The following is a 23,087-nucleotide window of genomic DNA, read 5'->3' on the forward strand; positions in this document are numbered from 1 at the left end:
CGGTGCCAGTTTTAATTTGAAGTTCTAGTTTTAAAGCTTTTGTTGCTTGCTGTGAAAGATGAGGGCATTTTGCAAAAGGTGAATCCAAAAATTTATTTTAGAAAGTGAAGGATTATAGGGCATGCAAATTAGCTGTAAATCGACTTAAAAATGCGCTTTGCCATTATTCAGGAAAGGTTTTTGGCAGGAGTTTCTTATTAGAAATGCAAACCCGTGTGATAATCTTCTCTGCTACTGCTACTGGTCCCTCATTTTCACCATTTTTATATACAAAATGCAACAATTTCATTTGCTGCACGCGAAATTTACGCTTCATCTTGACTTAAGCAACTGAAGAGTGGACATGCTGCCTGAACCAGTTTTTTGATGACCTTTCTTAGTGATATAATTACTTAAAGGCATGTTCCATATCAGACTTTAGTCTAATAAAGAGTCTGGTCTGTCACTAGCAACATCGTTAACTCTACATCTCTGATCATCTTAGTGACTACATTCAGTCATTGATCCAACTTCCACAGTTACTTCAACACTCATTGCTGTCCTCATCTGGGGTGCATAGTGAGTGGTGCACGTAAGAGTGCTGGTTCAGCTGGTTTTGAATGGTGAGGTGTTTACATTTGCTCCTGAAACTGTACTGTTAATAGCTTGTAATTACAGGCAGTTAAGTGTGAAACAGTACCAACTTCTTGACAGGTATGCACAGCTGAAGTAACTTTAGGCTTTGTATCTGTCTTGGACATTTGTAATAACTTCTTTTGCATTTCTTTCATTATTCTATCTGAAAAAGGAAGCTAAGCTTAAAATGGAAACAGTTAAGACGCTCTTTCTATGAGTAATCCGTTGAAAGCCAGAGCAGGTGATTTTAAACACATTCAAGTTTACTTACAGAATTCACTAATAAAGTTTTGCATTTATTTCACTTGTTTATTTACACAAAGTTGCAAATTTAATAAAAAAACCACCTGAAGTAAATTTAATCAGTAAGGGAAGTTATTTGATCTGAAGGCATGGATTTCATCTTAATCTGATCAATGTAGCTAAAATAGGCTGGCTAAACACTGTTTTTAGGGAAGATGATGAGACATCTGACTTCTGGAATCTAAAACCTTTTAATACGTCAAAAAGAGAAAAGCTTCAGATAAGGTATTCACGCCTATCTTCCACACAATATTAGATAACAAGAAAATAAAATCCCAGGAAGTGCTGGCTGATTTTACGGAGGTAGAAAGAACTCTTTTGTGTAAAGATTTTCTTTGGATGAGAACAACTGGAAGGCAGAGGGCTCTTGCATTATGGAAATAAATATTTCTGTTTAGCTACAACGTGTTACATATGTTGGAAACGATAAATACTGAGTAATGCCAGGAAAACACAGATACTGCAGCAGCCTATCTGTGTAGAAGTAGTTGGACTAAAGTGGTAAGACTAATATAGATCTCTTTCTAGCAGCCAAATCCAGTGGAGCAGCGTTACATGGAGCTCCTTGCGTTACGTGATGATTATATGAGGCGACTTGAAGAGCTACAGATCACAAATAATTCTAAGTTATCCAATTCATCAGCCTCATCAGCATCTCCCTCACAGATGATGTCCCAAGTACAAACACACTTTTGAAGAAAATGCTGGCTTCCTTCTATGCTGTAATAGCAAGTGGTGCTTAACATAGATCTATAGCATAAAGAGGAATATTTTAATGCCTTACATTAGACTGTCCTAACACAATTTATTTTAGACTGTCTTCATTTGAGGACAACTTCAAAACAAAGAAAACCAACTCTTCAGTTATGTGCCTTTCAGAACCTGTGGACTGAGAACATTATTAATCAACATCTAGTTTTAAGAGTTATTTTGGAAAGTCTGCTACAATTGAAATTAAATTGATTTATTGTTTTCATAAGAATGCTTTAATTTATTACATTGCAGGTCATGTTCCTGTAAGGAGATTCATGCTCAGTCTTACATGTTGTGAACAAACACATTAATGGCAATAGGAATATTCACATTGTGTAAAATTAGGTATGTGTGTAATCCTGTTAGGAATACGTTTGTGGAGTTCGTGAGGTAAAAATAAATTCTATTATAAGATTTCAGAGAGAAGTGTTGAAATTTTCTGGTTACCTGAGAATTCCAAATTATCCTTTTTCAAAAAAAAAACCCAAAAAAACCCCCCAAAAATATGGAAGAGATTTCACTATTATGCTTCTAATTAAAAAGTTCAGATATCTCAGTAGGTATCAAAAAAAAAGAAAAATCTATTTTTTATTGTAAATTGATTTTTTTTTTTAAACAAATGGCACTTGTACTGGATTCTGAGGAGTCCTGTTTTGGCTAACTGTTCAGCACTAAAGTATATTACAAATTATCACTGTTGGCAATATTGGTTCTTTGGATTAATACAGAATAAACTGGTTCTAAAGAAGGTTTATATAATTAAAAACAGACCCACAGAGATGTTGCTTAAATAGCCAGTAATACCCATAGTATTAAAGCTTGTGTTTGTCTTCTAAAAGTAAATGTGCCTGTTTAAAGGAGCTTTTATACCAAAGTAGGCAAAAATTTTCAGTTACAAATACTGTTGAAAACTTGTACATTTATAGCATACTGTTTAATTTAACTGTTGTTCAATGAATTTATTCTTGAGTATTTTAAGGGACTTCAGTATACAGGATTTGCATATAGTGTGTGCACTTATATTGAACCTGCCAGTGAATTCTAGTTTCAAGCCCTCATTTCAGAGGCTTCTTATAAACCTTTAATTTGTTCCTTTCAGGTATTCTTTAAATAGTTGCAAGCATTTCTTATGACAGCACAAACTTTGCTACTTGATATTTAATTACAGTTTTGCATATTCTCAGAAGTTTAATGATATTCAGGCAATCCAGGAAATATTTCAATTCAGAATCTGTAGAGGACTCTTATCTAATATTGTTATTTTAAAGGAGATGTTTTGATGCTTGAGGCTTCTGTCATTGTAAATTATTGTACATGTGGTGAGTTTTGATCTGCAAGATATAATAGGATTATATATAAATTAAGTTTTATGTAAGAATATATATAATATAGTTTATTAGAAATTCTGCAAGTTTATAAAGTGTAAATATTTTGCATATGAAAACTAAATTTAAAGCTATAGTTCCATAAAGTAAATCAAAGTTTAGAGGACATCTGAATATTTTTAGAACAGTATTTTTTCAAAGGAATAAAAGTATACCGCCTCTTCATTTAATTCAGTATATACACTGAATTGCACTATTTTTTTCAGGGAAGCTCAGAGCATACAGCATGTGTGCTCCAAATACATGTGATTTATATGGCTTATTTTTGTCCTCTAAATTTCATTCTCCCGTCAATGTTCTTCAGTATGTGTTTCTAAAATAACATTGTCCCAAAATCTTGACTTGTTAAGGTAAATAAGATGCATTTCATCAGATAAATGAAGAAGGATACTGAATTGCTCATGATATACTTTACATTTTGAAAGCTATGCATACTCTGGTATATTTGCCTTCTACTTACTTGTGGTTTATAAAAAAAGCTATTTTTATTAGACTATTTAAAGTTTCTGTATTTGAGTTGAACGCCTTGGTGACATCTCTCAGCAGTGTGGAGAAGTTCAGAAAATCTAATAGTTTTTAATATGTAACACTACATGATAACCTGTTGCATTTGGGAAAGTGTAATGTAATGGAAAGGATCTTTTTGCGCTTCATTACATATATACCATTCTTCATATTACTGGTTCAGTCAAATTTCAGTCTTTGAAGCTCTGTAACATAGCTCTGTGCAGGCTTGGATTTTTTTCAAGTCAACAGATGAGATACTTGGGTTTAATTCTATTTTTACATGGCAATATTAGGCAAACGTAAGGGTGTTGTTAATCCAATACTTTCTGGAAAATACTACTTTAAAGTTGTTGTGAAGGTAGGCAAACAAACTGATCAATCTTAACAGAAAACTTTTCTCCTTTCCAGTTAAACGCATGATCTGGGCTGTCATTCTGCAATGCACTGCATGCACATACACTGTATCTGTGCGGCACCTCCAGTCCCCTGCGCACAGCCGGTTCCCTGTTGTAGCTGTCACAGCCAAGGACAAACCTGGGGAAGGTTTTGAGGTGGTGAATGAGAGAGTTCCAGGAGGGGTAAAAAAGCAGGGCTGGGATGTGAACATCAACAACTATAAGCGCCCAATATCTCATACAAAATATGCCTTGGAATGCTATTTTAGTTTTTTTTTCCTTTCTGTATTCTTACTTCCATGGACCCTGGAAGATAACCCAGTTTTTGTGCAGGGCTTCAGTTACTTATTTAGAAAGTTTATTTGTTGAACGCCTTCTTTATTTGCTTATGCCTTATCCCCCCCAGCATCCCTGTTATGGGCATACCCTAGGAATGATTTGCACACTACCTCCTTTTGATGTCTTTTTAAACTCTGCCTTGAGTTCAGATTTTTGTCTCGCAGCAAGCATTTTGTGTTGTGCTTGAGAAAACAGGGTTTTATAACTGACCAGGAATCTCCTCGTGTCCTCCTTCCTGCTCCTTCAACAAGTGTTGGCCACCCCTAAAATCACAGAATCAGCCAGGTTGGAAGAGACCTCTGGGATCATCGAGTCCAACCGTTGCCCTGACACCACCCTGTCAACTAGACCATGGCCCTGAGTGCCATGTCCAGTCTTTTCTTAAACCCCTGTTGGATACCGCAGGACTGCACGGGAGCGGGGTGTTACTTGTCAGGCGGCTTTGGGGTGAGGGGGAGAGCTCAACATCCGCCTGCCGTGTATGTGTGTGACGGGAAAGAATAAAGATGTCGGTTTTAAACCCTTTGCCTCTGCCAGACGTTTTAATGCTGACGCCGGTCCCTCTCCTCCCAGCAGCGTAGCAGCGCCCAGGGGGCTGCAGGGGCTGGGGCGTGGGGGGTGCCCGCAGGCCGTGCGCTCCCGCGGAGCAGCAGCCGGGCCTTCCCCCGCCGCGCGGGGCCGCTGCCCGCCCTCGCGGCGCCGCGGAGGCCTGTGGGTAGGCGCCGCCGCCAGGTGACAGCTCTCGGCCGCCGCCGGGGCCCGAGCGGGCCGGGCTGGGGCGGCCGGGACGGGCCGCGCCGCGGAGGGGCGGGAGTCCGCCATCCCGGCGGCGCAGCGAGGCCCGCCGGCGGCCGGAAACATGGAGCGGGCGGCAGCGGCGGCTGGGCCGGCGGTGGAGGGCGGCGGCGTGAGCCGGCGAGCCCTGCGGGCGGGGGCCGCCGCGGCGGCGGGGGCAGGGTCGCGGCAGGCCAGCACGGAGACGCTGGACAGGTGAGCGGAGCCGGCGGCGGAGGGCGGGCGGCGGGAGAGGGGGCTCCGCTTCCCGCGCTCGGTGGGGTCGCCGCGGCCTGCCCCTGCCCTCCCCGCGGGGCCGGGCGGTGGCGGGCGCCCCTCGGCCCGCGCCTTCGCGGAGCGCGGCCCCCCCCCGGCCTCGGCGCCACCTCCCCGCGCCCCGAAACCGGCCCGGGGATGGAAGCGGCGCCGCCGGTGGGTGCCGCGGCGCGGGGCCGGCGAGCCCGTGTCGCCGCCCGGTGACTGAAATCCGGGGTTTGTTTCGGTGTGACCGCGCAGGCGAGCGGTAGATTTTCCTCGGCGAGGGAACCGGCTGTTGTCAAAGTTTCCTGCTTGCGGGCGTGTGTTTTTCGTCGTTCACGACGTCGTTTTTGCGAAGGCTGATGCTGCCGGCAGGGTTTGGGCCGGGGTTTTTTTTTGGCAGTGCGTAGCTGCTTTGCAAACTCAAGTGAGGCCGTTCTCAGGCTTTAAGTCTTTATTCCCCATTTTTTTTTCATGCAAGTGTATATTTCATCTGTCGGTCGGTGTGTTGGTGTGTGGGACGGCGTTGTGTCTTAGTCTAAATGAGAAGTGAGAAAGGTTTTATATTCTGGGATGCGTTGTGTCGCGGGGGCAGATGCTGGGCTGGCTGCAGGCCAGCGGGGTTTCAGCAGGGGTGGGTTGGCAGGAGCTTGGCACCTGGTGTTACCCCAGCTAGTTCAGCAGTCAGAGTAATTTTTGTTAGTGTAATTCCTTCCTTTAGAAGTGGCAGACTTCAGAGCTGAATTTAAAAATCCTTAAACAAGGAGTAGAAACTGACTGAAATTTCACCCAGATGAAAAACAAAGAAAAAAGGCGGAATCAGTGCCAGGTTCTGGTCTCCAGTCTCTCTCTTTTCTGTTAGGAACATCCTGGAGTTTTACAATGTTCTAGTGAAGGTGGAAAACTCATTTTGCGCCAGTTTTCACAAGGTGGAAATCAAATGTCTGTTTCCTATCACCAAAACTTACATCTTTGTATTCCTTATTAGTGTACTTTCTTATTTTAATTTTCATCTATCTTTCTTCTCCTAATCTTGTTCTACCCTGGAAAAGTTATAAAGTCTGTTTGGCGTAGAATTTCTTTATTTGCCAGTACAGTTGTACCAGGCTACGCTAATGCACGTCTGACCTCAGATGAGACAGGATGAAAAGACGTTTACTGGTATGTGTCCCCCTTGACAGAGGGTGCTAAGTCACGTCGGTATGATCAGCATCCTGTGGTGTACTGATACATCCCGAGACACTGCTCCTAGGACACGGACCTGCATTCACATTCTTTTTCCTACTGGCATTAACTTTGTTGATGTAGTGATTCCTGGTGAAGATAAGCCATATAAAAATAAATCATTGTCTTAATTAACAAGTAAATGCTTATTTGGAAAAAAACTTAGGATAACCCTAAAGAGATATGCTTAGAATTAAGACGTGAAGGATGGAGAAATAAATGAGATCAGAAAAGGATTACAGTGAACTTTAGCTCATGCACTCTTGCAAAACTTAGGTGAAAAGTTCCTCTAAGTGAATCTGGACTAGAGTTCAGCACTAACCTGAGAGAGTATCTTCACTATCCAAGCAGGAATATAATAGGTGTGTTTTAGTTGCAAAACAACATTTTGTGATCTAGTACTGCGTGGTAGAGAAAAGGTGGGGAGAAAGCTACTAGAACTACTAAAAGTTCTTAACGAGCTTTTGTTTCAGGTATGAAGTTGTTGCATGCCTCTTCACCTTATATCTGCCTGTCCTAGCAGAGTTATTGTAAGAACAGACCTCTAGTTAAGCAGTAATTGGTCATCTTATGCCATTTTCCCACCCTCTTAATGTCCCAGGTTGTGGTGCACCTGTTGGGTGCTGGGTGTGTGTATGTAGTTATTCACGTCAATGTCACAATACTCACAGAATCCAAAGGTAGTTTATGAATGAATTCTAAAAATGTCTGTATTTGACTTCTGAATAAGTATTAAATCTGTAGAAAAGCCCAACTAAACTATTTGAAGAAATGGCAGTTACCTAATGCATCAGCTGAGGCTGCCGTGGGGTGCAGGGAACAGTTCCCTCTGGCATTCCCAGTTTCTCATCAGATACTGGCATGGTTTGAAGCAGACCTGGTGCACTTCAAAGAGGCTGGCAACAAACTTGTGTAATTGCTTCTCACTCTCAAGACTACATTATTTGTAGTATTAGTTCAGGCGAATGTTCTCAAAACGCATCATCTGGGAATTAGTGCGATTCTGCTGTTCAGATGCGTTGTCTTTAGGGTTCTTATAAACACCCGACACTGCAGAATTCCTTGCTGTGGCATGGGAAGGCCCGTCCTGAAGATTATGCGGGATTATTTTATGAATAGGAAAAAAATATGGCTAAATAGAAACTACCCTTTAGAAAACATAAATTTTCTACATTTAATGTTAATACAGAGTACAACACTAGCATAGTTAAAATTTTTAAATACTAGCATAGAGTAATTTAATTTTGTGGATGAGGAAATAATAATAAGGGAAGTGTAATGAGTTTCCTATTACTTGACCGAATTCATTCCATGGATGGCTTTAAGAAAAAAATGTGTGAATGATGAAAAAAATTACACTGGATAAGGAAACCAGCATTTTTATAAGTTCCTAGGTAACCTAACTTTGCTTCTAACCTACTGACAGCTCTACATCTCTGATAAGATCTAGTAAAATTCTTTTCCCTAATTTGATCAGTGAAGTAGTTGCATTCTGCCCACAAAGCAAGCTAATTTTTATTGTGTTAGTAATCATTTATGGTCTTGTTTTCCAGATGTACTCAGTTGCTATGCTGTTCTCAACATACGTTTTAAATTATTGCTAAATAATTTGAAATATTCTGTTTTTGTAGCCCAACTGGATCCCATGTGGAATGGTGTAAACAGCTGATAGCTGCAACCATTTCTAGTCAGATTTCAGGGTCTGTCCCATCAGAAGGTGTGTCCAGAGACTACAGGGTAAGTAAGTGACTTGAGGAATGCATTGATTTGTTTTAAGATAAAAGAGTGAATGATCAGGAGGGTCCTTGCTACCTCTATTATCAGGTGGTAAGTACTTAAGTGATCTCGGAATGTTTCAGAAATAGAAACATTTCATTATTCCTAGGAGTCTCTTGAATCTGATTTGTGCTTAGAATAGTGGCATTGAAGTCTACAGAACAAAATTAGAGAGAGAGGTGAAAGGAAAATTAGAAGTCAGTGTTTTGAATAAAATGCCAAAAGTGAGTTGTCTTTCCTTTTGATTACGACCTTAAAAAATTTTGGTAAAGTAAATTAATAGTTACAGGTTGAAATTGTTTCTAGTGTGTGTCGATCAGAGTACAGAATTGAGCTCTCCAGATTTCACAAAATAAATGTGTATGCCTTTGTTACTCTGCAGAGAACACAAATGAGTATCATTTTTCATGGGGTTTCACCAGAGACAGAGAATTTAACACCAAACAAAAAAAAACTTCACCTTTTTATTCCCTCCCAGCAACATTTTTGTCATTAAGGTAATGATTGCACAGTATGATTTACCTGATATGTTCCCTTATGGTTTTTATCCCTATTTTTTTGTGCTCATTTGCTGTTTCCTACGTGCAGACAGCCAGCTGAACTATCAAGAGAGGAGTGTTTGCAGTTGTTTTTCTCTTACAAATTGACAAGTCACCTGTGTTTCAAGTCCCTTTAAGAAACCCAGGCTGCTGCTATCTAGATCCTTTTTCTTCCTATGTCTGAAAGTTTCATGGCTTTATGCAAAATGGCCAAATGAAGATTTTATCTTTTTTTAGTTTTAACTAGATTTTAGATTATTTTCTAAATATGCTCTGTGATTAAAAAGTTTGTTACCTAGAAGCAGCGTATTTTGGATTCTGTGACAGCAGGTCAGATTCAGCCCAAGCCTGAAGATGAATTGACAAAATGTTTTTGACTGTAGTCTACTTAAAAATTCACCTCACAAAGTTTCACACTATTGGCACAGTCAGCAGCTTATACTCGTAAAAAAGTGAAGCTCTTCCATACTACGGCAGCTGAATTGCAAATGCTTACTTCAGGTCAAGGCTAACATCTTTGATAAAACATTGTGGGGAACCTTGCATTACAGCTGTCAGTGTTGCATTTGCCCTGTAGGTCAAGGACTTCATTATAGTAAAATCCAAGTGTGTAAGCTTGGTGTTCAGTTTATCTCTGAGTTAGAACACATTTTTCTGGAATAAAGAGCACTTTTTAATTCTAAATAACCTCCTTCTCTATACCAAACTCATCTTGGATATTATTTGACAGGAATTAAGTCTTTTAAGGCCTAAAATTCTACTTAATTCTCTGTTTCTTAGAAATGAAAGAAAACAATTTAAGCCTGGTGGTATTCAGAATTTTTGTGTATAAATTGTATTTGGCATAATTGCATTGCTGTGATTTGAAATCCCATATTTGTGTATAACATAATGCAATTTTTTATCCTAGAATATCCTTAGTTACATTCAGGACCAGTATCTTGTGAAGTGGTGCCTGTGCTTTAGGAGAGGGTTTCCTTTGCACTTAGCTTCTGCAGAAGTTCAGTGGTACGCTTAGTTCCTTAGTCAGTACCACTAACAAGCTGGGTTTATTCATTATTACTATGAATTCACGTGTAAAAAGATAATGCCCATTTAACACTCAGTTTTCCTTTGAGACATCTTCCCCTTTTGCACGCTGATCAGTTTTCTGCATCTTTGGTTACCTCAAATCGGTGCATTTAGAGACCAATTTTATTTAGAGACTCTTTTACAACAACTCAGAAACTTCGGGTAGGGCCAGATGTATGTGTTTGCTTCTGGAACTGGTCGGGCAGTTCTTCTGCTTTCTGCTGGATTTACCAGGACTCACTGCTTTAGTCTTCCTGTCATCCTTTTTTTTAATGCTTCAATCAATATGTTTGCAAAAACAGGTACATATATCGATTATTGTATCTAAAGATGTTACCCTGTGTAACTTACTTGACCAGAATGTAATTTAGGGATTTGGGGGGGCGGGAATCAAACAGAAGCAAAGGGGCTACAAATGAAATATTCAAACCTGGAGAGTACTGAGCGAGCTCTTCCTTGCTAAACCCGACAGCAACATGATCTCACTCTGAGTTTGAACTCTGCTGTGTGTGTCTTCTCTGACATACTCTCTGCCTGGAGAGTATTCTTGAATTGAGGGGTTCATATAGATGAAAATTGCTTAGATTATAGTAGCTGAATATAGACACCTTCAGAAATAAGTTGAGGAGAGTTGTTGCTATCCTTGTTTTGCCATTTGAATCTAAAATATACGGTGGATATACTTTATGGCTCTTACTGCAGGCTTATTGTCTTCCACCTAGAAGGGTTACCAGTCTCCTTCTTCTCTTTTCACAATAGCGCATTGTAACTGGATAAAAGGGTGATTAGGAATGAATGTTTCAAAACAGCTTGGCATTTGTTTCATCACTAAAATGAAGTGGCTAGATTGTTTTTAGAGCAAAACAATTCTGCAAATGAGAGCTACTAGATCTGCATAGCTTTGTTCTTTCAAAATCCATCTATAATTAAAATGTTTGGAAGTAGAGTTGTGAAAATCTGATGAAGTAGGATATAATATCTTTAACAAATCAACTCTGTGTTTTGTTGGATAACATTTTATATTTTAACTAACAGGTGTACAGGAGGCCTGTTATACGGGTAAGATTACCTTTGGCTAGCAGTAAAACGGCCTCCTACCTGTTTGTCTCTTGTGCTGTGTGAGGTCCTGGTGTGTCAAGCGTTCTTCTTTACTTCATTAATGGTTTTTATGAACCCGTCAGACCATTTTGCTATGCAGTGCAACAGCTTCTTTGCCATAGCAATGCTTTATATACGTTACAATGTTTTCGTGAGCAATAAAAGTCAATGTGTAAGAGAGCAGTATTTTTAAATTATGTTATGAATGTGCAATACTAACTTCAGTTTTATTACATTAATTTTGACAAAATGGATGCTTGCAACTGAGGCTTACATGCTTCGGACTACAGAGTACTGTATTAGCAGCTCTAACGTGTTATCTATGCTGAAGAATATTAGTTGTAAAAGCATTACGTCTTTGTCTGTCCTATTTAAATAAGGTAGCAATTCATGCTTGCCTTTGTACATGTTTTACCTTAATTGTTACCACCCTGTAGCAGGATTGCAAGTTAGGTTTGAAGTTAGACACTAGTGCAATGACCTGCGTCTTTTTAATGATAATTTTGAGACTAGGTCTTTCCATTGTTCATTAGAGATATAAAAAGGGCATGCCTTGTTTTTTTGTCCCTCTCTCTTAGTAACATTTATGGAGTGAGAAATGATCTGGACAGTGTTCTGACATTGTTCATGAAATCCGTCTAACACTTTTATTCAAACAAAGACCTCTTGTTCAGTCTCAGACCAAGAGATGGAGCCTGAATGATTTCTTTTTCTCATCCGTTGTTTACATATTTGAAAATGATGTGTTTAGCCCAATCATACAAATCCACAAGTTGATTTTTTTTTTTTTTTTAAATAGATGGCTCTTGAAATAATTGGTCTGGGTTGAATAACAAAAATTTTTTGATTGTTTTTATTCAGTTTTTCATAGTTCTTTGTAAAGGCTTTGATCTGTGAATGATCTGCTGTGCTTCTCTTTCTCATTTATTTAAAAACTTTTGGTGTATTTGCTGGTTGTCCTAGGTTTTTTTTTACAGAGATCACAATATCTGCTTTGCTTTAATTTCAGAAACAACATTTTTATGGTCTGAAATTTAAGTAATTTCTATTTAACAGAATTCCACCCATACATAAATGTTAGGAGTCCTTTATAATTTGAAAGGGTTTTTTTAATTAATTATAACTTTTTAAACTCTTGTAGAGTTCAGATTATCTGAAGATATCTGAAGTCATTCTTCTAAGAATTTTTTGAGGGTTCTATAGAAATATTGTAAAAAGAAAAATTGACTTTAGCAAACATTTGTAAATTTAGACTGGGGCTGGTTTTACAGTATATCAAGTGAGAAGTTCTTTGCATATGAACTGGGAATAATAGACTGCCATGAACACAACTTCTCTGCAGTAAAGAAAGAAGTTGGAAGAACAATTTTGGCTGAACACATTAAAACAATTGCTTATATGCCCCTATGACATTTGTGCTTTTCTCTGGAGTGCATAGAGACCTTATGTTTATTAAAGAGATTTAATTAATAGTCAGGATTTGCTGCCAATATGATGCAAAAATAAATTAACATAAAAACGTGAATTGTTTGTGTATTTTGCTATGAGGGGTAATTTTAGGTTCTGTGAAGTTACTGACTAGGGTTTCCAGCAACGGCACAGAACTTACTGGAAAAATATGTGAAACCATAAAACTGAAAGTTCAATTAAAACATGTTTTACATTTTTAAAATTGTCTAGATGATACTTCTATTTGATGTCGACCTATTTTTTCCTTGAAAGATTGCATGAGTTTTCCCCTAATGCTACCATTGCAAGCTGTACTCAGTTTCTTCTATTGATAAGCATGTGGCATACTTTGAATTCGTTTTCTTCACTATAAGATTGTTTGTCTTAAAAAGACAGTACCTACTTTTATGTTCTTATCTACCAGCACTGACTCTTTTGTGGAAAAGGGAGTAAATTTTTCATTTTGCGATGTGCCAAGTAACACGAAAAGGGTCGTGCTAATAGCGTGGATTCCTTTCTGTGGAAAGTAGTTTGTGCCAGGAGTGGAAGATTTTGAATAGCTAAACTGGAGTTAAAGTATATGCTGTCTTTTTAAGGAAAGGAAAAAAAAAAAGGGAAACAAAAAAGAAAAGATTCTGTCCTTTCACCTGTTGTCTGCATGTTTTTTCCTGTCACTCCTTTCTTGCCCTACTGCTGCCTCATGCAATGCAGGAGATTCAGGATGGACACAATGGCTATCATTCTGAAGCAGAAGCTGATCAGGTGGCAAGTTTTACTCATCTTTCATTCATTAACTGTGTAGCAAGGTACTATATATTAGTACTTGTACAGTACATAGAAATCTCACATTTCTTATGCAAGAGAATCCGTAGAAAGCATTTAGTGTGTTAGCTGGTTATGTGCTAGGTGGGGTTTTTGTGTAACGTCATGCACTCTAAAACGTGATACTGCACGTAAGCCCCTATCTGACAGAGCACATCCGTCCTTCTGCCCATCATCTTTTGTGATTGGGTGCTGAATATAAAATTCTGTTAGTTTCCAAGAAAATCTAAAGCCAGCGATCAATTTAAATATCTTTAGAAATTATTTATTAATGAGGGCTTGGGGTAGTTTGTTTGGAGGCAGCCAGACCCTACCCATTATTTTTAAGTGGATCAAAGCTGTAATACGAGGGAAGAGTAACTTGTTTACTGTAACATAGCCTGTTATATTTATTCTCAGTTCAGGATGTGAAAAATGAAAACCTTAATATCTCATCATGTTGACCTGAGAGTGATCACTTTCTCACATGGTCCTTAAAAGTCCTGCAACCCCTTTTCTTCTTAATTAAAATCTTTAGTACGTTGTAAATCTTAGCTGCCAACAAAGGACCCAAAGGATCAATCTTGTATCATTTAGGAACGAAGCCATTTACCTAAGTGAAAAAGTATGGAACTAGCCCTTATTTTAAAATTGCTAATTGTTTTCCTGTATTTCATTATTACTTCATTCTTAATCTGACCTTTTGGATCCAAAATTCCTATAATGGACCTCTTCCATAACCTGTGGCACTCTCAGTAGGGTATTGATTGAAATAGAGCATTGTGGGGTGCTTCTGACTTCTTGCTATCAAAAATACAAAGTTAATAACTTAAATAAAAAAAGCTTCTGCCATATAATTTTCTCAGATGAAAATATTCAAATAAACAATATAATAATAGAAAAAAAATTAATATGAGCTTTAAAATGTTCTCAAGTAGATAAAATACCCAAAATAATACCTGCATTTAGAAAAGACTAATACATTATTCATTAAAAATTTGGGCTGATCTTATTGCTCGTATTTTTGTATGCAATATGTAGCTAGCATGTGAAACTAATTGTTGCATAAATGCTTTATTACTAATATGTTACTAACGTATATGTCTGTGTAATATTTATAATACTGAGTTTTGTGTTTCGTTTTTTTTTCACTATGGTATTTTTAATACAGTTATGCCTTGTAAAAAAGACACTTCTTGTGTTCCAGTAATCTGGTAGTAAAAACACTTTGCATCAAAATGTATCGATGTAGTACAGATAGAAAGTGAGATTTACTCATGGTTTTGGATTTCTGCCAGGCACTGCGGGATGGAAACAAACTAGCACAGATGGAAGAGGCTCCACTTTTTCCTGGAGAATCAATCAAAGTTATTGGTAAGCATACTATTGAGTACTACACTGAATACTATTAAATCACTAGTTTATTTATTTAAAAACAGAATATTATTTCCTTTTGACTTTTGTTATTTTAATCTAATGCCACTTTAGATTAGCTGATTTGATGTGGATTTCTTTTCTTTGTCTTTTAAATCCAAATGTAGGAAGGAGAAATCAGTTCCAGAGGATGACTTGCTCCATATAGATAAATCTTTTTTTTTCAAGGGTTAGTTTGTTCCATGTAGGTATATGGGTTGTATTTCTGCTTGGGGCTGCCAAGGATACTTCATAGATTCAAAAGCTTTAAAATTGTGATAGCAAAGAAGATGAAGTTATGGAAAGCCTAGTTTCCAGTTCTTAATGGGATTTATTTCAGTTTGGCCTGTGAGGGCAAGCTCTGTGTTAGCAGTACAGTACTTGGCTAGAAAAGAATACTGGCTCTTTGAAATAAAAGTGAAAATGAAGGTCTGGGCATTTAACTGAATTACTTGGAGGTCAGTTGCGTACACAGCGGTAATTGCCCATATGGATGCTCTCTCTGAGGTGAGTGTGGGTGCTTTACACCTCAGGGCAGGGACCACAGCTGCCTGCAGCTACGAGTACCAGCGGGGTGCTTCGCTACCTGCCTGCCCTTACTGCAGCACATGCTAGCTGAGCCCAGCCCCAGTTGCTCAGTAGTTGCTGAGCAGCGATGGGACTGAGGAATTTATTTTCATTGCTGAGATAAGAACAGCTCTTTCAGTCCTGACAGCATCTGAAGAGTACGCTTTCCTATAGAGGTCAAGCACCAAAATCTTACAGAACTGCAAAAATATTGCTGTTTTTAAATGGAAATAGATTTTTATGGAACAAATGTCTGTAATAGTAAAACAAAGCTTTAATTGGTCTGTTTTCCAGCTAAAGATGTTATGTATATCTGTCCATTTATGGGAGCAGTCAGTGGTACACTAACAGTGACGGACTTCAGAATGTATATCAAAAGTGTTGAAAGGGTAAGACTTCACTATCTATCTATATATTGTTTCAGGTAGGAGTGTTGCTGAAGTAGATTTCAGAAGTGACAAATTTGGTGCAAGTGAGGTATGATGTTCCGCAGCAATCTATTAAACAGGAATTATAGCTGACTCTAATGAAATGTATGTGAATAGTATTAGTTTGTGTTCCTCCTAATGTTACAAAATTCATTTGTTTTATATACAAATTTCAGGATCCACCTTTTGTTGTTGATGTTCCCCTTGGAGTCATAAGTAGAGTTGAAAAAATTGGAGTACAGAGCCACGGAGACAACTCGTGTGGTATAGAAATAGTTTGCAAGGTACAGCATGGTAGAGATTTATTCATATTAAAGTATTTTCGTTTCATTATTCTCTAAGAGGAATCTGGATGCTTATGTGCTGTTTTTCTGTCTGATCAGTTCCCTGTATTTGAACCCTGCTTCATTTAGATAATATATTTCAATTCCTCTTATGATACTTGCAGTCTTAAATGCTTCTGCCTTTTGTCCCAAGAGTGAATTCAAAGAAAAATAGCTATTTTTATGATACCTAGCAAGTCTAATGACGATCCTAGTCATCTGATACAAACACTTACAGAACTGTGTTCTGTTGGGGGTTAGATGATGGCAGTGACTTAGTGCTACATATATGCTGCCTTTCAATGAAATTTCTTATAACTGCTTTTTTTTTCTTAATTTATCATAGAGTAAAATGGTGTAACTTGTTTTTGACAGGATATGAGAAATTTGCGGCTGGCCTATAAACAGGAAGAGCAGAACAGATTGGAGATTTTTGAAAACCTTGTAACACGTGCATTTCCTGTGTCTAATGGGCTGGTAAGTCCTAAGACGTAGAGAAGGCTGTCACTGGCTCTTCTCTTTTTGGAAAGTGTAGGTGGGGAAATACAAGGGCTGTATAACAAACATTGAAATACTGATTTATAAATTCCGTAACAGAGCAGGCAAACTACTCTGACCCTGTTTCCTTTTTGCATTAATTCATAAAACATTATGTTCTGTCCTGCTGTCGGTGAAGTTAGTTAATTTGTACATAACCCTTGGGATCTAGATTTGCCTAATGTTGCTGATTTAAAATATGTATGTATTGACTCTTATTTTCTGCAGTAGATAATTCAGTCTAGAAGTTCTGTCTAAAACAACAAATAGATACAATTAGTCTTATTATTAGTTAGCTGCAGAATGCTATTTCATTTGCTTGTATGGGTAAGGAACTGGTTGGGAGGTAGGAGACCAAGTTCCTCATCCTGTCAATGCCATTGATGTGTTGTATGATCCCAGGCAAGTAACTTCAACTCTCTCTGGCTGTTTCCTATTTTGATTGTGTGGATTATGTAGCATATCCTTGAAGGAGGAAACTGTCTTTCATTTTCTTCCTAGCACAGTGTTGTCCAGCCTTGACTGAAGGTTTTATGTGTGCTGTTAAAGAGTTTTAGAAGTGTTACATTTGAAATATTAAAAGGTTCGCTCTTTTGGAGCTTATTGTGCAATCAGCCCATCAGACAGTCATTTATGCCTTTGCTTTCTTGTCTTTAGCCTCTTTTTGCATTCAGCTATAGAGAAAAGTTTGCTGTTAATGGCTGGAAAGTGTATGATCCAATGGCAGAATATAAGAGGCAGGTAAGTTATATGAGTACTTAGTGTATTATTTTTTTCTTAATCTCCCCCAGAGCCATTTAAACAAGACAAAAATACTAAAGAAAACTCAAAATTTTAAACTCTGACTACATACAGAGACTGTCTAGATCTCATGTTTAGATAATAAAATGCAAGTGGCCTGACTTTCAGAGTGCTGAGTGCCTGCTAAAGTTGATGGAGATAACAGGTGCTGAGTACTTGAGCAAGTTGGTCTGTCTTAACATGCATTCTTAAATCCACATTTTCCAAGTGCTGTTTCTAGAAAATAGAGGCTTTATAAAAATTTGGTTTTGAATAAGCAGCATTAAACAGAAGAGTAACCGTAGTTTGTCATTGTAAATCTACAGTTTCCTACTTGCAAAAATATTTTTATTTCACTATATGATCACTTTTTACATGAGTGTGCAGCCTATTCAAATGGTTATGTCACCTGTCAGTTTTAAAGATAATAAATAGGCAAGACTTTCAGTCTGCTGGTTTATGGTTCAATATGAAGACCTACAGTTTATAGCTTATTTAAAAGAAAAATATGGGCACTCTTTTTTTGAGAAAGTACATAGCATATAAAAATTTTCATCGCCCCGAACTCAGATATGTAAAGGTCTAACCTGAAAAATACACAAATGTTTTGCTTTCATACAGGGCTTGCCCAATGAGAGTTGGAAAATATCCAAAATTAACAGCACCTATGAGCTTTGTGATACATATCCTGCTATTCTTGTTGTGCCAACCAGTGTAAAGGATGATGACCTCTCAAAAGTGGCAGCTTTTAGAGCAAAAGGCAGAGTTCCAGTAAGTGAAACTTTTACAAGGAGATATAAGTGCTCTGCAAATTTGTAGCTTATAAGAAATTATCAATCAGAGTTCTTTTAGGCTTTTTTTTAAATAACAGTGGGCCGGCTTCCTTCCTGAAAGGAGCGGGGGGAGGCAAAGAAAGAAGAATTAGGCTTGATGGGTTTAGAACTGAAGAGAGCAACTCAAATGTGAGTCTAATTGCTTGGTTATTGTGCTACGTAATAAATTTTTGTTTGGAGTTAACCCTTCTAAGCCACAATGGTGTCTGATGCTAATTCACATCTTAGCTTGTGTTCTGATTTGGTGTGGAATGTGTTACAACCGTAGCGGTATTCTCGAGAGTAGACAAGTTTTGCAGGTAGCATAAGAACCCCTTTAGATATGTTAGATGGTGACATTTCTCATGCTATAGATCTGCTTAGCCAAGGTAGTGTATGGGTCCATAGACTTCCACATGGAAGCAGGCTTTTTTCCTCCATTGTTCTTTTTTTCTAATTCATAAGATGCAGTAGCAGGCTTAGTTTTTATTAAAAATAAAAACTAAGATGTTTAGAATCACTTTGTATTTCAAGCTCAGATTTGGGATGAGCAGTTTTAGTGTGCTGTCAATATGGTTTTGCATCAGGTTGTCCTTAAATTTGCGTTTGTTGATTTGCCAGGAAATAATGCCATGTAGGCAGTGTGATTGTCTAATTGCACTGTGGCCTGCTGCTTTTATAGTAGTATAGTAAACTAAAATAATTTTCTTTTATTCCAGGTGTTATCCTGGATTCACCCTGAGAGCCAAGCAACAATAACACGATGCAGTCAGCCATCTGTAGGCCCAAATGATAAGCGTTGCAAAGAAGATGAAAAATATTTGCAGACAATAATGGATGCCAATGCTCAGTCACATAAACTTATCATCTTTGATGCCAGACAGAATAGTGTTGCAGATACAAACAAGGTAGGTTGGTATCATGCATTAGTAGTTCTGTCTTTATTACAAGGCTGAAGACTGAGTAAGAGATGAGGATGAGGAGAACTTGATGTTGAAAAGAGATAAAAAAGGATCTCTAAAGAGGGCATGGGAAGGAAGGTAAGTTGCTTACAGCATTTTGTAAAGGCCGTGAGGAATTGAAGGCAGCGTGAAGATATAGCTGAGAAATGTTGCAGTAAAGCCCACAGGAGACCAGAGGTTTCAACAGTGAAAAGGGGAAGGTATATGGATGTATTATCAAATGTAGCCTATTACAATTATAATTTCTTTCACCTAAAAAAAATACCCTAGTGCTTCTTAGAAAAACACAAGCCAAAAAAATGGTTTTATTAGTGCTAAAATAATCCTTTCTCTCAGAAAATCCTGAAACCTGACCAAAATAACTCTCAACCTTATACTGAAGTCCTGTACATGTTCTTTTCTTCATCTGCTTTTACTTTTTTGAATGACAGGCAAAAGGTGGAGGATATGAAAGTGAAAGTGCCTACCCAAATGCAGAACTGGTCTTTCTGGAAATTCATAACATACATGTAATGAGAGAATCCCTGCGTAAACTTAAAGAAATAGTTTATCCGACTATTGATGAGACTCGGTGGTTATCAAATGTGGACTCCACGCATTGGCTGGAATATATAAGGGTAAAATACTTTTGATGTGAAAAATCAATTGTTTTTTTTAAACCATGTTTTTAACTTGTATTTCTGGAAATATTACTAAAAAAAAGTCTAGATTTAAGCACGTTGCTTTGATCAGGATAATCTTGTAAAAAGCTTAATTTTTAAATGGTCACTTAGAACGTAGCTTTTTAAGCATTCCATAATAATTTTATATTTCCGCTTTTATGTATTGGTAGGTAACAAGTTAATTCCTGATAGCACAGTATCATATTTAGTGTTGGACAGTGTTTTATTTTCTTGAGAGGGAATGTTTGTGAGCAGTCCAGGGTTATCCCTGCTTTTTGGAAGAATGCCCTGGGAACTTCAGATTATATTTGAACAACTGCCAAAAGGACTTGACTGTAAATTCTGCGGTCTTTCTCAGCCTTCCCTCCTTCAGTGCAATCTTAGTGTTCATGTGTCGGGCACCTACGTTTTCATGGGCTGTTTATAGTCAGTGCTCTACTGGGTTATAATCTGCTCTATTATTTAACATATTATTAAAATAAATCCCTACCACAGTCAGTTTTACAGTCCGTTTCACTAACCTCTGAAATGCTTTCAGACTATATTATTTCATTACCATGTTCACTCCCCTGTTTATGATGAATATGGATGGAGTGGAATTTGTTTTACTAGCAACTGCCTCAAATGTCACTCATGCAAAACATGTTTGGGATTGTTCATTAGTTTTACTCTTCTATTAAGTAGTGCTTGCTAACCACTGCAGGAGAACCAGTAGAGGGAGCAAAAACTTAAATTAAGAATTAAACAAATGTAATGATCTTTTGGGAACAGTTTAATTTTGTTGTTCTCTTGAAGTTAGACTATTTCAAACAGCTTTGGGAATCGGAGTGTCTGGAAGCCTTTTCTTATCAGCCTGGCCTTAAATACAATAGTCTATTTTTAAAAGTGGAGTTGTTTGGGCCAGTGGTCACCTTTCATTGCGACTGACTTCAGTGGAGTTCCTCGGTTTAGATGGTGTTGCAAGGGGGCCTTGATACCACTGTTGCATAGATGACAATAGCATAGCAATTTGAAATGTCATTTAAATTATTTTAAAGAGTTGACACACATGTAAAAGTCTTCATGAATCTGTCCCGTACTTGATATTTCGTGTTAGAGTATTGACAGCACAAACTGCAACCTGATTTCCTTAAAGCTCCCATTACTGTTAACGGTATTGATAATATCTCCCTATGCTTTTATCCAAGAATTGCTTGCCTGCCTTGCCTATTGGAGTTGGCTTATAATAGCAATTAACAAATCCACAGCTTTACTCTAACACATCTTCTATTTTCTGGGCTCAGACCGGTGTAATTGTGTCCCAGTTTAATGTGATGCATTACTGGAAATTCACCTTCCTGGCACTGGGCCCCCACAGCACTCTGAAGATGGTCCAGGAGTGTCTGGGCAGGCACCAGTAACATTCTGTGTGTCTGAAGACAGTAGTAACAACAGGTTACTTGCTTGGTGCTGTTTGCACACCCAGGATGTTTCCTCATGCCCTCCAGGGTATTTTCTGTCTTTCGGGGTGGAACTTGTGCTATTAATTATGTTTAATCCAATTCTCATTTTCTAAACCAATCCAAAGCCAGTGCTCATTAGGAGACCTAACTGAAATACTGTGATGTTTGCTGAGTTTTAAAACCTCTATAAAGAATAATAATAGTTCATGGAGGAAACTGTTTTCTAAAGGCTTTTGTCCAAAGTAGAATAAAATGCTTCACCTACTCCACAGATATTTACAAATTAATGGTAACTCTGTTTCCTGTCTCCCATTCTCTGCTTATTTTGCCTGTATCTGTTCTATCCTTTTATTTTTAGCTGTGCTTTTTCAGAGGCATCTGTGTTCTCTTTAGGACAATTTAGAGCAAGATACTGCATACCAGTATGTTATATAGATTAGTTTTCCGCTTTTATTGAAGACCAAACTGTTTTAATATTTGCACTTTTTTAGTGCAGTAGAGCTTTGTAACTGAAGTAATTGGCAATTAACTAGTTCAGACCACAAGCTCTGTTCTCCCATAGAAGCTTTTGTATTGTTTCCTGATATTTCCATCCTGGCATCCTTTGGGTTTTACAATAAAAATTAGGATCAATGAAAGATATAATCAATGAAAATTGTCTCTAAAGCGTGGTTCTTGAAATAGCTTTGAAAACTGGTCTTGTGCACAGCTTCTCCAGTGGATGCTGGCTTTCCTGCTTCCCAGATGTTTTCACATGCCTGAGAAGGGAAAAATGCAAGTATTTTGCAAGATTCCATTTTCCCATGTTGGAACACAGAATAGGAATTTCTCCTGTCGGTCCTGTTCTAGTAGTTGTTTTTTTTCACATATTTTTCAGTGCCGTGATAAGTCATGTTGCAGAGACAAATCTTCTGGACAGGAGAGAGATTATTCAAGTTTTTTAAAAACTATAGAGCAGCAGACAAGAAAACAGGGTGGTTTTTTTTGAGGGGGAGAAGAATAACAAGTTCACCCAAATGATCTCAGTCCTGTGCCATCTCTGTCCTTTGCTCTCCAGCATGCTGCTCAATCTACGCTATTAACGATCTGCTCCTGAGTTGAATACCATGTGTCCTTCATGCACCAACAAATCAGCACAGGCTCACAGCCAGGGGTTTCTGGGTTTGCTTGGCTTGTATTTTGATTTAGATTAGCTGGATAGTTTGTCCCTTTCTCTGAACTTAGTAGTTGAGAACTGAAAGCTAAGGAAGAAAGAGCGATTGATAACTGTGAAAATGAACTTTGAAAACACTGAACCTTCAGCCTTTGGAATAGGTTACTGTATTTGTGTCTTTTCATCATGATACAGAATTTTAGATTTAATTTAGAGAAGGGATTCCCAGCGGTTTTTTTCTCTGTGCTACTAATAATGGATTGCTGGTAAGAACTCTGTCCTGGACAACAGAGTGCACAGTTTTTGTACCTCTAGGAGTATGCATACCACCATTCAGAAATCTCTAATTTAAAGCAATGTCGTCCAGATGATTATGTAATTAATCTGAAATTTTAAAATATATTAACCTTAAGAGTATAAAATTATAACTATTTTATTTTGGCAGAGTTTTGGTTAGTATTTAATATGCTTGTTTATTTTTATTTATTTAAGATGCTTCTTGCCGGAGCAGTAAGAATTGCGGATAAAATTGAATCTGGTAAAACATCTGTAGTGGTACATTGCAGTGATGGCTGGGATCGAACTGCACAGCTTACTGCGCTTGCTATGCTTATGCTGGACAGCTATTACAGAACTATCAAGGGGTTTGAAGTTCTTATAGAGAAAGAATGGATAAGTTTTGGACACCGATTTGCAATGGTAAGCTGAAAGATTTAGTGTG

At 38.0% G+C, this 23,087-nt stretch overlaps 2 protein-coding genes across 6 annotated transcripts in view; both read left to right on the forward strand.

Moving 5' to 3' along the window:
* Positions 1-4,817, forward strand: part of MTM1 (myotubularin 1) — a 44,278-nt gene extending 39,461 nt beyond the window's left edge. The window contains exon 16 of one of the 3 annotated variants that reach the window (XM_068411794.1): positions 1,447-4,817. In XM_068411794.1, coding sequence (XP_068267895.1) covers positions 1,447-1,614 — 168 coding nt within the window. In that variant the 3' untranslated portion in view covers positions 1,615-4,817. The remainder of the gene's footprint in view (positions 1-1,446) is intronic. The other 2 variants (XM_068411795.1, XM_068411796.1) reach the window with 2 other exon arrangements.
* A 376-nt stretch (positions 4,818-5,193) lies between these two features.
* The window catches only part of MTMR1 (myotubularin related protein 1), a 39,235-nt gene continuing 21,341 nt past the window's right edge, over positions 5,194-23,087 (forward strand). Inside the window, exons 1-12 of one of the 3 annotated variants that reach the window (XM_068411885.1) lie at positions 5,194-5,287; positions 8,185-8,290; positions 10,975-10,998; positions 14,586-14,661; positions 15,562-15,656; positions 15,872-15,979; positions 16,394-16,495; positions 17,213-17,296; positions 17,957-18,106; positions 18,867-19,055; positions 19,541-19,726; positions 22,859-23,065. In XM_068411885.1, coding sequence (XP_068267986.1) covers positions 14,616-14,661; positions 15,562-15,656; positions 15,872-15,979; positions 16,394-16,495; positions 17,213-17,296; positions 17,957-18,106; positions 18,867-19,055; positions 19,541-19,726; positions 22,859-23,065 — 1,167 coding nt within the window. In that variant the 5' untranslated portion in view covers positions 5,194-5,287; positions 8,185-8,290; positions 10,975-10,998; positions 14,586-14,615. Of the gene's footprint in view, positions 5,288-8,184; positions 8,291-10,974; positions 10,999-14,585; positions 14,662-15,561; positions 15,657-15,691; positions 15,745-15,871; positions 15,980-16,393; positions 16,496-17,212; positions 17,297-17,956; positions 18,107-18,866; positions 19,056-19,540; positions 19,727-22,858; positions 23,066-23,087 lie in introns of all 3 variants that reach the window. The other 2 variants (XM_068411887.1, XM_068411886.1) reach the window with 2 other exon arrangements.

Source organism: Nyctibius grandis, chromosome 13, assembly GCF_013368605.1.
Source record: "Nyctibius grandis isolate bNycGra1 chromosome 13, bNycGra1.pri, whole genome shotgun sequence".
Lineage (NCBI taxonomy): Eukaryota > Metazoa > Chordata > Aves > Nyctibiiformes > Nyctibiidae > Nyctibius > Nyctibius grandis.